Here is a 15697-nt window from a genome sequence, read left to right on the forward strand (position 1 = left end):
TCTGCACATCAGTTCTGCGTGCACGGAGAGCAGCACCTACCTGGTGCTGTGCTCTGCCTGGGACCCCAAGGGTACCCCCAAGGGTACGCCCAAACACCCAAGTCCTAGTGACAAAATGAACAGTGGGGAGAGGAGAGAGCACGATCACCAGACCAATGACACACATTGTTAGGAGTGTGTTTCACAAGCCGGGTACAGAAACACCACTGCCGTTGGGTAACAGTTGTGTGCGCAAAGCGATAAAGGTGCCACTGGGAAGGGACACTGCCCAGCTGGGTATTGCAAAACAGCGGGTTGGGCTTAGAAGCAACAAACATCTGACCATCAGCGCCCACCACACCGGCCCTCTCCCCTTGCAGCCCTCAAGGGCCTGCAGTGCCTTTTCACACACATACACACGCACCCCTGTCCCCCAACACAGGTACAACAAGGCGAGGGGGGAGGTTTGTGCTTCACCCCCAGTGACAAGCTGCATCTTTCTCTACCAGAGTTCAGTGGCAATTGCACTAAGAAAACAGCAGCCAGCAGCACTGCCAGACCAGCAGCTCTCTTACCCACTCCCCGTGTGCACAGCTCACGCAGCAGAGTTCAACCAAGGGCCTTTTTAATGGAAGTTTGTAGGAACACACCGTGCGCAGGTTAGTTTGCTCACACATGTATTGTTTTCTGCATTCTTCAGCCTTTTCAAAGTTTGCCTGTTCTGTGCCCTCAGAGACAGTGAGGCCAGGCCTTGGCAAAATGATTGCTTTTACCAGTACAACAATTAAAATCTGGTATGGTAGCCACCGTGAAATAGAGCCGCTGGGCACAGGACAGGCCACACTCTTCCAATGGAGTGGAGCCAACTCTGTTATTTGGCAAAGTTACCACCACTGCCGTGCGCCTCCGGGTCACTGCAGGTAGCCCAGGTCTTGCGCAGTGCTTCGGCATGCTTGGGTTTGCCCCCAGAGTTCACAGCTTTCAGCCCAGCTGCCTCGTGGCTGCCTCTCTTTCGTGAGAAAAGGCAGCAGAGTCGGGAGATCAGCCGCTGCTACAAATCCACCAGCGCCCAGCAAGCCAACATGGCACAGAGGGTTCGGGGATAGGTGGCGGAGGGTGGGGGGAAAGTCCAGCGTTGTGATGGAAAGGGTTCCCAGCACCAAGAGCTGAAACCAACTGTGGCCTTGCTGCAGCTGGAGGCAGGAGCACTAGTCTTCAGCCAGCGGAGGGGGGGCCAGATGGAGCTGGAAGTTCTCATTCTGGAAGACACTGCTGGTGGCCGGGTCACCGTGGGAAACGCTGAGCAGCCCATGCTTTTCACTGCCATGGCCGCGAGACAGTTCTGTCAGGAGAGCTAGCTGCAAGACAAAACCCAGACAGATCACTGTCCAGTGGCCTGGGCAGACTGCCTAGAAACGCTCGTGCAAGGTGCGGAAAGACAAAGCACTCATGGGCGGCTCACCTTCTTCCTGCAGCAATTAGACAAACCCTAACATGTAAAGAAAAGGGTATAGTGACCCTATTAGAGCTCAGTGCAGGACAACAGTCCTGAACCAAACAACTTTCAGGTGTCTAAGTTGTTTTAAAAGTTACATCACTGAAAAACAATCCCAGAAAGAGGTGAAAGTGCCAACAACTGCAGCCCAAACAGGCAGGAGGCACAAGGAAAACACAAGGGACAGAAGGAGCTGCTCTTCTTGGGACAACAGCGGGGGCAGGAGGAGGGACCCTTCTGTGCAATCGTGGGAGTCACACAGTGGCTGGAGGGGAGGTCATTTGTAAATTGAAAAAGAATTTGAGAAACCTCACACCACGGACACTTTTCACGCCCAGCCTCAAAGCCAGAGGCATTTCGATGGTTTCACTGCCAGTGATTCCCCAGCTCTGTCAGAGGCAGCATGGATGCCTTGTGATGTGAAACAGCCAGCTCTAGGCACAGTAAATCCCCAGCACTAAACGAAAACCCAAGGGAAAAGCCGAAACCCACACTGCCAGTGCTAATATCTGGCTTGGCAGCACGCGAAATACCCTTCACTGATCTAAAACCAAAAGGAAAACAGGTGGTACGTACTCTGGAGGTTCCTCGGTTGAGCCGGCAGAGTTGGTCAAAAGCTTGGATTTGCTGAGGGTCCAACAGAGACTCTGAGCTTGTCTGATAAAGAGAGGGAGAAAGTTACAGAAACAACACACAAGATGTCCAGTTCATATACACAGAAATTCATCCCTGCTCCAGGCCACTCCGCAGCCTGGTCTGCAGGCTTCTTTAGCCTCTGGCTTGAAGCCACCATGTGCACCTTCATTTTGGAAAAAAATCCTATTGTTGCACAGAGGACACTGAGATACCCTTTCATCCACAAGGACTTATTATTGGGATCCGTAACTGATGGCAGACAGACTAACAGTACCAAGTTACCTTTAGGGGAAGGAAGCAAAAAAGAAAAATAAAAGGAGAGGCAGAAAAAAAGAAAGAGATGGGAAAACTCCCCCGCAGCCAGCTGGGAAGAGAAGTAAAGGGTCTCTGCAGATGAGCAGCCTCTCCTGGGCTCTTACCCAGGCAGCAGCAGCAGCTCCCCCCAGTCCTTCCTCCTCATCTCCAGATAGCATCCCCCAGGTCCCAGCCTCCCTACTGAGTCCCGACACAGCGCTGACTGCAGCGTGCTGTGACCAGGCACAGATTGCGCGTGGCTATTATGGGGGATGATTACTGTGCCAATGACTATTACCTACTAATGGTGTCTCTCCTAAGGTCCATTTTCCCCCCAGTAGGATGCTGCAGACTAAAAGCCAGGAAATGAGGGATGAAAAGGGTGGGGGGAGGCAAGGTGACACACATCAGTGGCAGCCACGTCCCCTGAGGAACTGGACACAGAGTGTCAGCGTTCGTGGGGTACGAGCAGTTGGGTGCAAAGGTAAGTGTCACCCCAGCAGCACCAGGGCAGTTACGGAGCTGCAGGTGAGGGCAAACAGAATTGCAGTAGAGGGACCACAGCCTGCAACAAGAGCATTAACGCAAGGAGGGCTGCATATATACTCAAACCACTTTAAAAGGCATCATTTACATATCCCAGGGAGAGATGACAGAGCATCACAGATTCTTGTAGGTTTGTTCCATTTTATCACATCGCAATGTTTCTATTTTGAATGTTTCTGCTCATATTCCAAAGCAAAAGCATCATCAAGAAACCACAACAGGAGCCAGGGAGAACAGCCTCCCTCATGAGCAGCAATCTGGCATCTGTTGTCTCTGGGGATCTATTTTTAAGGGAACATTCAATGTTCATTCTCAAATATTTTCCCCAAAATACATTTCCCAACGGCTATTAATCCCAGAATGCTACAGTCCTACCAGTGGGTACTGGCTGAAGTTGAATTTACTTTAAACTCTCTTTGGCAATAGATCAAGCCCAACATGAAGAAGTACACAGCTCCTTCAAGGAGCGTGATCATGGAATTAAGGCTGAACTCCTGGCTCCACAGCTCCTCCGGAGTCAGGACCATTCCTGGTCAGGCACAAGCATGCTCCTCTGTGGCACGCACAGGCTCCTGCCAGCAGCGAGGCCCTTCTCCCGGGGCAGGCGTTCTCCTTTGGGGTTGCAGCACATTCTCTGCAACACCCAGCTGGCTTTGTACTTCCCACGCTTTACGGCGTGTTTAAAGAGCACGTCCAAAAGCTCTGTGATTGTGACTCCCTGTCCTATTTGGGGAAGTAAGCGCATGCTACAGCGATACGGTGCTGTGTGTGGCACAGCACGCTCACCATTGCTCCCAAGCTTCTCTGGAAGAGCTCACCATCAGCTCTTTACAGAAGCCAGCAAGACTCAGCAAACACCTTAGAAAGCACACTCCGATAATTATCCTGAGCTTGCCACATGCTGCTGTCCAGGTTTAAGGTACAGCTTGTGGCTGCTGCTGCCTGGGGGGGCTGCAGTCAGCATTGCGGCTCTGTCTCATGGCCCTGGAGAAGCACCCTACGTCCCAGGCAGAGCTAAGGGCCTCTTGGACAAGGCTCCTTCTGAGCAGCCCTGACCAAAGTGGATGACGAGCTGCAGTCTGCAATGGGTAAGGTCTGGGGGTAGAGGGAACAACGTTTTCCAAGAGATCACGCCATCTTAGTCTTTGACTTGATTTTTAATCGCTACCCAGGAAAAAGGGAAACCCTGCTGGCAACCGTGCCATGAAAATCAACTAAAGTGAGCTGCCTTCAAAGAAGGTTACTGCAGACAAAACCCAGAGTACAAACACCATGGGGAGACAGGTACACCACCTCAGAGCACCAGCCTTAGCTTCCCCAGGCGGCATAACACTCCCTCCCACCGCCCTGTGCTGGCAGGGCCTTCTGCTCCACCCGAGAGCTGTGCTGTCCCCAGAGCTCAGCAAAACTCTGATCTGGGAATGCTTTTCCCAGACCCGTGGCTTTGTCTTCTCGTGTTCTCCCACAGCACCTTTACCCGCCCCTCTCTTCTGGCAGCTCCTCCATCACACGCTCCCCTTCCTACTCCACTCTGAGCAAAGCAGAGCCAGGGCAGAACCTGACCACCCACCCCTTCATCGTGTGAACGTCCCAGAGATGGCAAGCCCGGGAGTGCTCTGGGGGGAGATGCACTGAACCCACCGTGGGTTTCCGGAAGCCCAAATCATTCTGTTACTCTCCTGAAGCCACAAGCATCTTGCCTTTGAGACATTCATCAGACAGTCTGAGAAGAGGGGAAAGTCCCGAGTGCAGATCATTTATACTGGAAGCATGTGCTCAAATTCACTTCTTCCCTCTCCAAGATATTCTCTATATTGTAATTAACTATTTGCTAATCACCAATCAAGGAGCCAAATGTCCATATTCCCTGCACACACAGCAGAGTCTTTGAACCAGAGAGCCTATGACAGCAAGGGTCATGTATCCGTGGCTGGCAGGTTGCACAGGCACTTCCAAGGGACACACAGGTCATTCTCACTTGGAAAAAACCAACAAAAAGCAAGGAAAAACCGCCCTCCACAGTTGCTGTGGCCACAGGCATTCAAGGACAAGGAAAACGCGATATAATTGGCCTCCCCTCTTCTGCTACCTCTCTACCACGCGTCTGTAACTATCAATCAGACTGTTCTCCAGGCTGATGAGCTGAAATATTGCAGGCAATTCTTTCTGTTGTCATGGGAACAACTGCTGTCAGGCCTTTTCCTTTTTTAACCGTGTCATTAAAGGCATGTTTTCATTCAAGAGCTACGGGGAGGCTCTCGGAGACCAGCATCAGCACTCGGGCATTAGTGGAATCCACTCGGCTCACTCGCTCACCCCCAACGCAGCTCCTGCCTCCAGTGGTACCGCAGGGCCAGCCAGCTCCTTGTTGCCTAGATCAGTACGAGGCGGTTCGGCACCTCCAAGCCGTTTCCAGCCAAACCCCTGCGCCCCTAAGGAAAGGCCTCAGCCTAGATGCAGACGCCAAGAGACATGATTTATCCCCTTGAGGATCCGGGCCAGCCAGGAGAAGAAAGGTTCCGTTTTTGGTTTACAGCTCTCATAGATCCCACCACTATAACGCTAATCTCCATTGCACATTTTGCTTGCGCATATTCCACACACCCCCCCCCCGCTAGTCACCACACAGCCCTCCTAAGCCTGCAATTATCTTTAATTTAACAGCTACAAAATCCATCATCAGCTAGTGCCTAAGCAAAGCAGATCATACAGCAGTTGTAAGCAGAGGCACCGTTAATAGTCATGCCAAGAGATCCATCTAACTGCTGCCTCTCAGAGCCACACCTTCCTCAAAAGAGATTGCTACATCAATTAGAGCATCACAGCACCACACTACCCCAGGGGGCTGCTCCGTAACATGGGGCAGACGCAGCCAGAAGTCCTGGGGAAGGTTTTGGGACTCCTAGGAACAAAAAGCAACACCCACCTCCCTCATTTACAGAGCCAAATCCGCAGGCAACGGACACCAAGTCCACCTTCTGCTATTCACCCCTTGCGGCTGGACGCTTACTTCACTGTGGCTCAAGTAGCTTTACAAAAAAGTACCCAAAGCAGGTTTTTTTTAATGAGAGCCGAGCCAATTAATGTAAAACTAAGGAGGACATCATAATCTCTTCCCCAGGGTAAGGCCCTGCTGTTCTCATGGTACTCCCAGGAGCATGGAACAATCAACCCGAAGAGAGCAAGGCAGATGGCCACTCTCACCCAAAGTCACTAGAATGACACCAACGTTACAAAATTGTTAATGAACTTCAGAAAACCTCAGGACAGCCCTTGTAGAACACAAGCATGCTGCTGCAGACCTCTGCAGAGCTACTGCAGAGTAACGCACCACCGCTACGGGACAGACGCAGACCGGCCGATCAGTGCGGAGGTGGAAAAGAGTCTTGCAAGTCACTCTGGGCAGTGCAGCAAGCGGGCAAACCTTTGCTACGAGGAAGTCCCAGAGCCACTGTAGCTGTGCTACGGCAGCAGAACATGCTGCTTCAAGACCAGTCTCCACAGCATTTCACCACTTACCTCTGCCAGCGCGCACAGGAGTGAAACCCCTGGCAGCAGGCCAGCCCCTGCCTGCTCCTGTTTGGACGCAGCGGCAGCCGGTACCACCGGGGCTGGCGGAGCCAGGCAAACCAGGACCTGCTGTCTGCGAGTAAACAGACGCACTGACTCACCAAAGCCCATCGCAGAGCAGCCTTCCCTCAGCGCTGCTACAGCAGAAGCAATCTGTCACACAGGTCTGCGCTACGGCTCTGATCTCTTCAGGAGCAGAATGGGAAAGGCAGATGTCTCTTATTTCCAGTTGAACTTAGCTGAACTTAAGGAGCAAACCTCCCACTCGAGACGAGGGAGAGGACAGGCTTATTTGTGCTCTAATAGACTCACTGCTGCTGCAACGTGAGCTACGGCAGTGACTGAGGAGGGAAGAGGAAGGAGAACTGCCTGTATTAAATATCTAGAAACGCATTGGCATACCTCCATTCTTCCTCTGCTAGCTGGCCTGTTCAGCAGCTCGTGCTTACACCAGGCACCATTGGAATATTCCCCTGGACTTCCGCTGATGCCTTCAGCCAAAGCAGCAATAACGCTGTTCAGGATTAATTAGATAAACACAAACCCCACATATCCTCACTGGACACTATGGCCCAGCAGATGAGATATTTATTTATAACGTAGCAGGCTTCGAGGGAAGCATGGCAGCACATGGATTAAACGTTACATAAAGATGATGCACAACAGGCCTGTGCTCAGGCTGATGTCAGTTCAGTGCCTGAACCCAAGAGGACAGAAGTGTCATGCATGAAGGCAAATACTTAATTCGTTTTCTAAACATGAGCTAAGAGGCTGTTAGGCAGCATCCCACAAGAGCCAACCACAGAAAACTCAAGAGGTGCATTATTCTCTCAGTGGCAGAGTTTGGGGAGAGAAAGGGAAGGTAAAGACCTGTAGAAGTAGTCCTACTTGGTGTGAGAAGGATTAGTGACCCCTCCTGCCAGAGGCTTGTTGGTAATGTGACCCCAAACCTTTCAGAAGGCCCAAGCGGACGCCTCTATCTGTCCCCTTCGTAGCTCCTGACACCCGTGCAGCAATCTAGTATTGCCTTAAGAGGGAAGTTTATAATGTGCTTAAGAACAGCTCTGGTCCTGGGAGCAACGCTGCAGCTGCCCAAGCCTGTCTCTGCTCAACTCTCATATAAACCAAACACAACACCCTGGTTCTATTGTGCAACAGGAGGGTAAAAGGAACGGGGAAGGAAGCAGGACGTGGAAACCGCAGCTTTCCATTTCAGGGACTTAGAGAGACAGATGCTCATCTGCCACCTGCATTTCTGAAAGCCACCCTCCAGAACAGCCAGTGACACCCTTGGCTACAGCAGCCACCGCTGAACCAGCCGTAATTTACTCTCCTACCCTCTCATCCGGGGATGACAAACTGAAGCAAAACCTCAGCTTCTATTTATTCTGCTCCCCTCCTTCAGAAGAGCATCAGAAGAAAGGAGGGTCATTGCACCCTTCTTAACCCTTTGGCCTTTTGGTTATTTCTCAGGTTGGAATGAGTACAAACCACGGAGGGGAGCAGCAATCGTCCCCTCCAGCAGCAAGCAGAGTACCAGAGCAGCGGTTATCGGCAGTGCTGGCGGGGCTGGAAAAGCAGCCTCTCCTAGCAGATGGAAAGTCACACACTTTCCTGCCTGTGCTCCAAGGCAGATCTGCAAAGACAGACTGAAAGCTTGCAGTTTCACAACGAAGATGTATGTAACGAGTCAGCCAGTTCCTTGGAGGACAGATATGTGACTGTCAAGCACGGTGCTAAACTACACAATTACTGGCAACGGGGACTGATGCAGTTCGTGGGAATATCAACAGGTTGCAACAGCCCAGCATCTGTCACTGTATTTAAATGAGTCTGTGCTACAGATCCTCCTAGATATTAAATGTTTTATTAAAAGGGAGGAAATTTTCATTAAACTGTAACAATACTTACTTTGAAATTGAGATGTAAAGCGAAGCAAAGATTACCCACTGAAATTTTGCCATCTTTTCTCTTCGCCAGGACACAGCGCTTCCCCAGGTGACGCCAGGAGCACAGGGCAGCCAGTCTTACTGGTCTTCGCTTTAGGCAGTTTGAAAGTCAGCTCGCTCTGCTTTGTGCTAGCCTCTCACGGTCCTAGAGTGCGAGGCTTTGGATTGTAGGCAGTAAAAGGAAACTTCTGCCAGGCTACAGATTGCTATATATGAAGGCCAGGGGAAACAATTGCAATTCAGCCCAATTTTCTCAAGAAAACACCCCAACAAAGTAACCCATGAGAAGGCCGAGAAAATAGTCAATTTTGATTTAAAAGCTGCTAAAGGATAATTATGTTTTTGAAATAAGTCTTTTTAAATTTGTATTTTATTTTCTGTTTTAGCTTTGATGCCAGTCCTCCTCTAGCTGCTAGTCAAGGATGCTTGCACTGAGTTTTCTTCTAGCTAAATCATTTTTGTTTCCAATAGATTACAAGAAATCTTAAAACACAGATGTTCTGCTGATAAGAAGCCAACAGTACAAAAGTGTCTCTAGTTCCTTCCTCACATGGATTTCCTACATATTGTTGAAGAAGTTAAGGAATCTACCACCAAAACCAACTCCAAAGCTAAAGGCCTGGGCATTTTCTCAGTTAATACCTATGTGGGAATATTCTCTACGGAGGAGAACGCACAATCTTGTAACTGTATAAAATGCTAATTATCTGCTTGGTGTCATTTGGGGGGAAAAAAATCACGCCTGGGTATTTTCAAAGTTATAAAGCCCTTGGAAATTTTTTATATTGCTGGGAGTCAAGCTAACAACTGATGGTCACCATTACACTGCAAACAGTAAACTGGCTCTGTCTCCTGATTGACAGAGGTCATGTAACATTCATCTAGCTCTAAAATAAGTATTGGTGAAAAAGAAATAAATGTCCTAACCCTTCGTTCTCACCCAATAGAAAGCACACAGACACGCTGCAGAGGGACATTTAACACCTCAGTTAACTGATGCTGTATGGTATCAACACCTCCCAGGTGGAAGGTGGTCAAGAAGCTCCGAGCAGGATGGAAGGCCACGTTGCAGAGAGGGACGCCGGTGGCAGGCTGCAGAACAGAGCTCAGAGGTAGAGTCTGACAAACTGGATTAACTACGGATCACGTTCATTGTCCGTCCTGGCACAACTTGACAGGATTAAACTCCTGAATAAAACATATTTACCATCTGGACAGCTCTAACAATGGTGCCCTTAGAAGTCAGGCGCATTCTCAAACACGGAATAACCAGAGCATGTCAGCTTAGGGGTTCATGGCGTTTCCTGCAGAGCTTATGGCCCAAGAGCCAAGACTGTGTTCCTCTCCCCAGTCCCTAGTATGTAGGCTGGCAGAATAAATGGAAAACACAAACTAGCTCACTGTAACGAGGCAAATTATTTTTGGAGATCAACGACTAAGATATCAGGACTATTTCACTTACGTATTTAGGCAGAAGCCCAGCTACTGTGCTTTCACCTAATACGCCTCAGTTAACTTCAAACACCACAATGCAAAAAAGCATTGCAAGTTTTAAATCGGATTAAAATCTGCCACAAACACACACAGGCTTTCATTTAACACTCATTTATGGTATAATATAAGGTAAGGAGGACAGGAAAGATGATCAGTTTAGACACAGAAGATTACCCTTGGGAAGACAGCAAGGTTTAGGGGATAACAGAGAAAACGCAAACTTTTGGAAGCAAAACCAGAGGAAAAGCCCCTTTGCCCTTCTCTTGCTATTCCCCTTCTCTGGGGCAGAACGTCTCCAGTCCTCATCGCAGCAAGCCTCCATGTAAATAAGTGGTATCACCAGATTCAATAGCGGTTCAGCGCTGGCTTGTGGCATCTCTCCACCTCGCCCAGTTTCAAGGCAATTGCTACCGAAGTCATGCATGCAAAGCAGGGACAGAGAAAACACTGTCTGTTGGGCTGTCGTTTCACATATAAATCTCAACAACATTGCAAAATTCAGGCTGACAGTCTTTGTTTCAGCAGAGCAGAATTGGTACTATGAAATGCACTCCAGATGCTCAGTGGCATTTCTCAGTATGAATCTATTCCTAATTCAAGGCTTGCTAAGAAAATAAATACCCAAACTGAAGATTTCACTATGGGGGGGGGGGAACACCCACCCAAACAACAAACCCTATGTTAGATTTTGCCAAGAGACAGACTAAGTTTTCAGAGTCTTCAAAGTGGTTGCAAAGAAATACCCTCCCCACAGATCTATCTGCAAAATGTCCCTGAAGCTTTGGAGCTGGCTCTCCGGGGTCTAGGGAAGGCAGGGCTGGAAGCACAACTGTGTTAGCGTAACCTCCCTCTGGGGTTTCCTGTTCCTTGTTTGCACAAACACCAGCTGTGGAAGCAAGAGAAGCTTGACCTCTGGGTCTGCCGGGTGTCAGTGGAGTTGAGAGGGAACGCCAGAGAACCCTTTCACCAGAGAACTGCAGCACCAAAAGGCTGAACCAACCTCGTGACAAACAGAAGGAACCCGCTCCATGCCTGGGGTGGCACCAGAGACCCCTGACCACTGCTATCTTGGACCCAGGCCGAGAAGGACACTTGGGAACACACGAACGTGGCTCAGGGTGGGTAAAGCCCTGTGAGTCTCCCCTTTCCTTCAGCCCGCACCTCCTCTCTCCAGCACCAGGCTACTGTAGAAAACGCATCTGTCAAACAGACCTCTGTTCTGCGCAGACCAGTGTCACATCCAAACAAGCGTGGGGAGCTTAGCTGTTTTCATGCTTAATTCTCTGCTTAAACGTACTTGACGCTGTGTGAGACCAAACCCTGCCAAACTGGCATGCACCAGCCTGCCTCCAGCGAGCGCTTCCATGCTCCAGGCAACCCTCCTCGCCCTTCTGGTTTTGGCTCCTGCGGAGCCAGGCAATACACACATCCATCTCCTCGACTGCATTCCCAGCACTTCCCCAAGACGAAAAAGTCTGTTCTGTAACTCAGACTACTGCCTGGCCAGATGAATCGTTACCTCAAAGGGTTAATTACACCACTGAGCAGCGATTGTTAAGCAAACAAACTTCCTGGAGAAGCTAGAGATTTTAGAGTCTTTTGCCAAGTCTAAATATATTCAGCTTTTTAAAGATCTGACTGCGCAACAGTTTAATCACATGCGAGCACAACAGTTAAATATTATAATTTAAATATATGAGGAACATGACAAACTTGGAGAGGATCTGGGACATCAGGAGGATGGGGGGGGGCTTGGAGTAGCACTTGGGCTCCGAAGAGCCAGAGCCAAGCTCTGCTGGGCCGGCTGCACACAGAGCAGGAAGCGATGGGCTTCTCTGCCAAAAGCACATGACAGCAGGGAAGCATCCAGCACTCTCAGATGGTCTGGCATGGACGTTTTGTAGCCTGCGCTAGATGATCTGTATTGTAACCCCCCTTTTCTTCCCCGGGCAGACTCTCCACGGCTCCTCAGAGTCCCAGCCAGACCCTCACGTCTGCAGATGGATCAGTTAAATCAAGGGAAGCATCTTCTCCTCCCTGCCTGATCATTCCTATGTCATCTGGGGTGTTTTCTGCTTCATTCTGGACAGGGTATGTCCAGACGGGTGTTGAAGGGGAGACACAGGGGTTCTCCAACTGGCCAGCTCACGAGAAGCCCAGTGATAACCAAGTTACAAGGCACTGTTATAAAATGCCAGGCACTTTAATGATGAATGTAGTTTCAGTACTTAATTTTGCCTTTACCCTTTAAAGTGGTCTCTGTCACACCCATTCGCACCCACTCCTTTGGAGCAGAAGCGTAGAGGGTAAAACACGGGGCTGCCTGACTTCAGAGCCAGTATCTCTATTTCACTGCAGCAGGACAGTACACAAAATGACGAGCATTTGTAAGCAGACTGTGAGGACCACAGTCAATTTACCATCTCCTGGGAGAGCTTTTCTTTCTGTCACCATATAAGAAACCAACACGATTTGACTGCAAAGATTGCATTGCGCTCCATGCTTTCCTCAGAGATTAGTTTCCCCCAGGTCTGCCTTCAAGCAGGAAGCTTCTTTGTTGATACAGAAGCTGATGGAAGTTGACTAATGCTGTTAGCTATCTTTGATCGGAATTGATTTGGCAGAAATTGAAATAATCTGCTAGAGGAAAACTAAAGTAGTACTATAAAAACATACTCCAAGATTGAATCACTTTGTTTTCAGAAGTGGAAAAACGTTACTTTGCATGCATCTGTGCGGTGACAAATGCACAAAGTACCTTCAGGCACTTCGGAACAAACCCTCGCCAGTGACCGCTTTCCCTGGCACACAGGGCAGAGGGGTTCAGCTTCCCCTGGTGCCATAAAAGACATCCCAACAAGCTTCCTGCCATTTTTGCTTACCATCCACAGTACCGTGCCGGGGAAGAGACAGAAGAATGCATATCAAGACTGGACTTCTGTTTGAATTGGGGATGGTGAAACTTCTTGCACGCAAATACTGACAGTAAATACAAACTAATTATCCGTTCTTTCACCCAAATCCAGCTGCGTTGGTCTTGTTTACATGTAAGCTCTTTTAAAGCGAGCACTTAGCGAGTTGAAACAATTCCGGATCTTTTACCCAGAGCCAGGTTATCAGTTAGGAAGATAGAACGAAGGCTCCACGATCCAGCCACAAGGAACATGCCAGCTTTTAATGGAATTTTTCTATAAAACACACCTAAAATAGTTTGAAAGGACCTGTCCCCAGTGGCCCATCCCAGGCTCTCACAAAGAAGACAAAGCAGTGGATGCATCTAAGAGGCAATCAGCTGCAACATCCGCTGGCTAGCGGTTCCCAAACCTGGATGACCACATTTCTATTTCTCACACAGCTCTGTATACCCACGCCAAAACAAAATGACATTCATAAACGTGACCAATTAACTGCAGATACTGTTTGACAGTTACTGATCATGGGCTCATGTGGAAGCAAAGACCAACATGAGAACAAAGTGATGAAGTCGATAAGCACTGCTCAAAGCTTACTTGAAGAGAAACTGCCTCACAAACCTTACCTGTGCCAAGGATGCTCCACTTCCTTTTTTTAGCTCTGAGAAGTTCTCGCTCAGTTTTCCTCCCTTGTTACTGGAGTTGCATTTATAGCACATCCATCTCATCATGCCTTTGGTTACCGTCCCACACTCTTTACTCAGCAAACACAGCGAATGGTACAAGTGGCCGCAGCTGTAAAGAGAAGAATTCTGCTCAGTGCTTGAAAGCAGGGTAACGCAGCCTGCCAGCTCTACGCTTTGGAGGGGAAATCTCTGGTCAATGGAAAACAAGGCGGCTTCTCTGTAAATACAGATCAGCAGTGTGTACGCTCCCTTCGTACCTCCACACCCTCCTGTAGTATTTCTAGGCTTGCAAATATAATGGTAGATGCCCATTTGCTGACACAGTTACAGATCACAACACTCAGGTAATAATGATCGTGTCTCATTTTACAACCACCTAGTCACAGACAAGAAAATCAGAGATGCCAACAGAGTACGTAGTCAGGGCTGCGATGAATCCGAGAGGTACAAATACAGGCAAATAAACCCAGGGTGCTGCAGTTGCACAAACCGCATTGCTGGGAGAGATGACAGATAAACTGACAGCTTACTGAACAGCTCTTGCAGAACTGTAATGCAATTTTGGCCGAGACAGAGCTGGCTGCATGCAAAGAAGGCTGGCTCTGACGGGTCTGATTAGCCAGCCCATTTACAGTGCAAGGCAGCAGGGATACAAGCTCACAGCAATAGATATGATTACTTGTGTCAGTCAGAGACCAGTAGCTCGGTCTCTTTCTTTTCTTTTAAAACTACTAACATGATCACAGCTGTGACCTTTAACTTTACCTGAAAACAATGATTTCATCAGCAGTTTCTTGCCTTCTTTTGTACTGCTGTAGACAAATGCAGCAGTAATCCTGCTTTGGGGTAAGCCCTCTAGTGACAGACGCTCTTAGGTTACACAGGGACCAGTGGAGATCATGGTTTAAAAGATTCGTAGTTGTCTCTAAAAGGGTCTGTGTGGAAGACAATATACAGAATAACTAGGTCACTGTCATCTCCAGACTGCACAAACTCCATACTGATCAATTCTTCACAACAAGCAGCTTAGCAGATTACTAACAGCAAAATCAACCCAACAAAATTGCTTCTCTTTACATGTTTTCTATCTAGCCATTGCCCTCAAAATACTTATCCTTTTATCACATGTTAATGGAGGCGATATCTATTTACGAGTGAAAAGGTAAGTGCTTTATTGATTTTTGTCCAAGAGCATTAAGAGACACACAGTAGGCTCATTTTGTCATCTTCCATACCAGACTCTTCTTCCCCCCCCCCCCCCCCCCCCCATTTGGTAAGCTACTGCTTCTGTGCTCCATTTTAGTAGAAACATGCCAATAAAAATCAATGCCCAAATGCACTATCACAATTAAAAGACAAAAAAATGCTGAACTACTCATCTGCTAGCTCTTCCCAACTGAGATTTCCCTTTCTGGAGAGCCAAAAATCAAAATACCCTTAATTTTTAGCAGTCAGTGCTTTCGGTAACAAGCCTGTGACGTATCGATGCTCTGTAGCAGCAATTCACAAAAGGTGCAGAAGTTGCACCGGTGATTCACATCTGGCCTAGTCCAGATGTGACAGGCAGCCCGTACTGGACGACTGGCAGGCAATGACAGAGGACCTGCTCAGAGCAGACCTTTCCCAAGAACCCAGAGATAACGGCTCTTTATGTTCAGCGCTCTACAGTAAAGCTATTTGCCATTTTATTTTTAAATTGGATGCTGCTGCATGGAGGCCTGAGCAGTAGCTGGGATGGTAGCGCCATGTGGTAGACAGAACGAGGGAGGGCGAGTTTGGAGGAAGACTATGCGTTCTGTTTGGGGGAAAAGGAGTTTTAGAAAACTGCTGAAGTTTGGACACTGCCTGGGATTTGAGACTGGACAGAGAAAGGCAGGAGTGAGATAAAAGTGAAATCTCATCGGGTGACAAAGGAAGCACAGCACTGCCATTGGAAAGTGGCAAAACGGCCTAATTTAAAAAGCTCTTATTTAAAACCACATAAAAAGACAAATCAATCTGGTTTTGTGCCTTTGAATCCCTAACTGCAGGATGAGCTGGAGAAAAAAGCAGATGTTGATCCTTCCAGTACATTTAACATAAAACTGAGCTACAGTTCACCATGTACCTGTTGGTGCCTTCACTTACAAACTGTGA

At 48.6% G+C, this 15697-nt stretch overlaps 1 protein-coding gene across 2 annotated transcripts in view; it reads right to left on the reverse strand.

Annotated features, from left to right (window-relative positions):
- Window positions 1–587: 587 nt before the first annotated feature.
- The window catches only part of VPS8 (VPS8 subunit of CORVET complex), a 79959-nt gene continuing 64849 nt past the window's right edge, over window positions 588–15697 (reverse strand). For both annotated transcript variants that reach the window (XM_075760764.1, XM_075760763.1), the window contains exons 42-45: window positions 14327–14496; window positions 13502–13670; window positions 2051–2131; window positions 588–1337 (exon numbers count right to left, since the gene is read on the reverse strand). In XM_075760764.1, the coding sequence (XP_075616879.1) occupies window positions 1188–1337; window positions 2051–2131; window positions 13502–13670; window positions 14327–14496 (570 nt within the window). In that variant the 3' untranslated portion in view covers window positions 588–1187. The remainder of the gene's footprint in view (window positions 1338–2050; window positions 2132–13501; window positions 13671–14326; window positions 14497–15697) is intronic.

The sequence above is a fragment of the Balearica regulorum genome, chromosome 9 (genome assembly GCF_011004875.1).
Source record: "Balearica regulorum gibbericeps isolate bBalReg1 chromosome 9, bBalReg1.pri, whole genome shotgun sequence".
NCBI lineage: Eukaryota > Metazoa > Chordata > Aves > Gruiformes > Gruidae > Balearica > Balearica regulorum.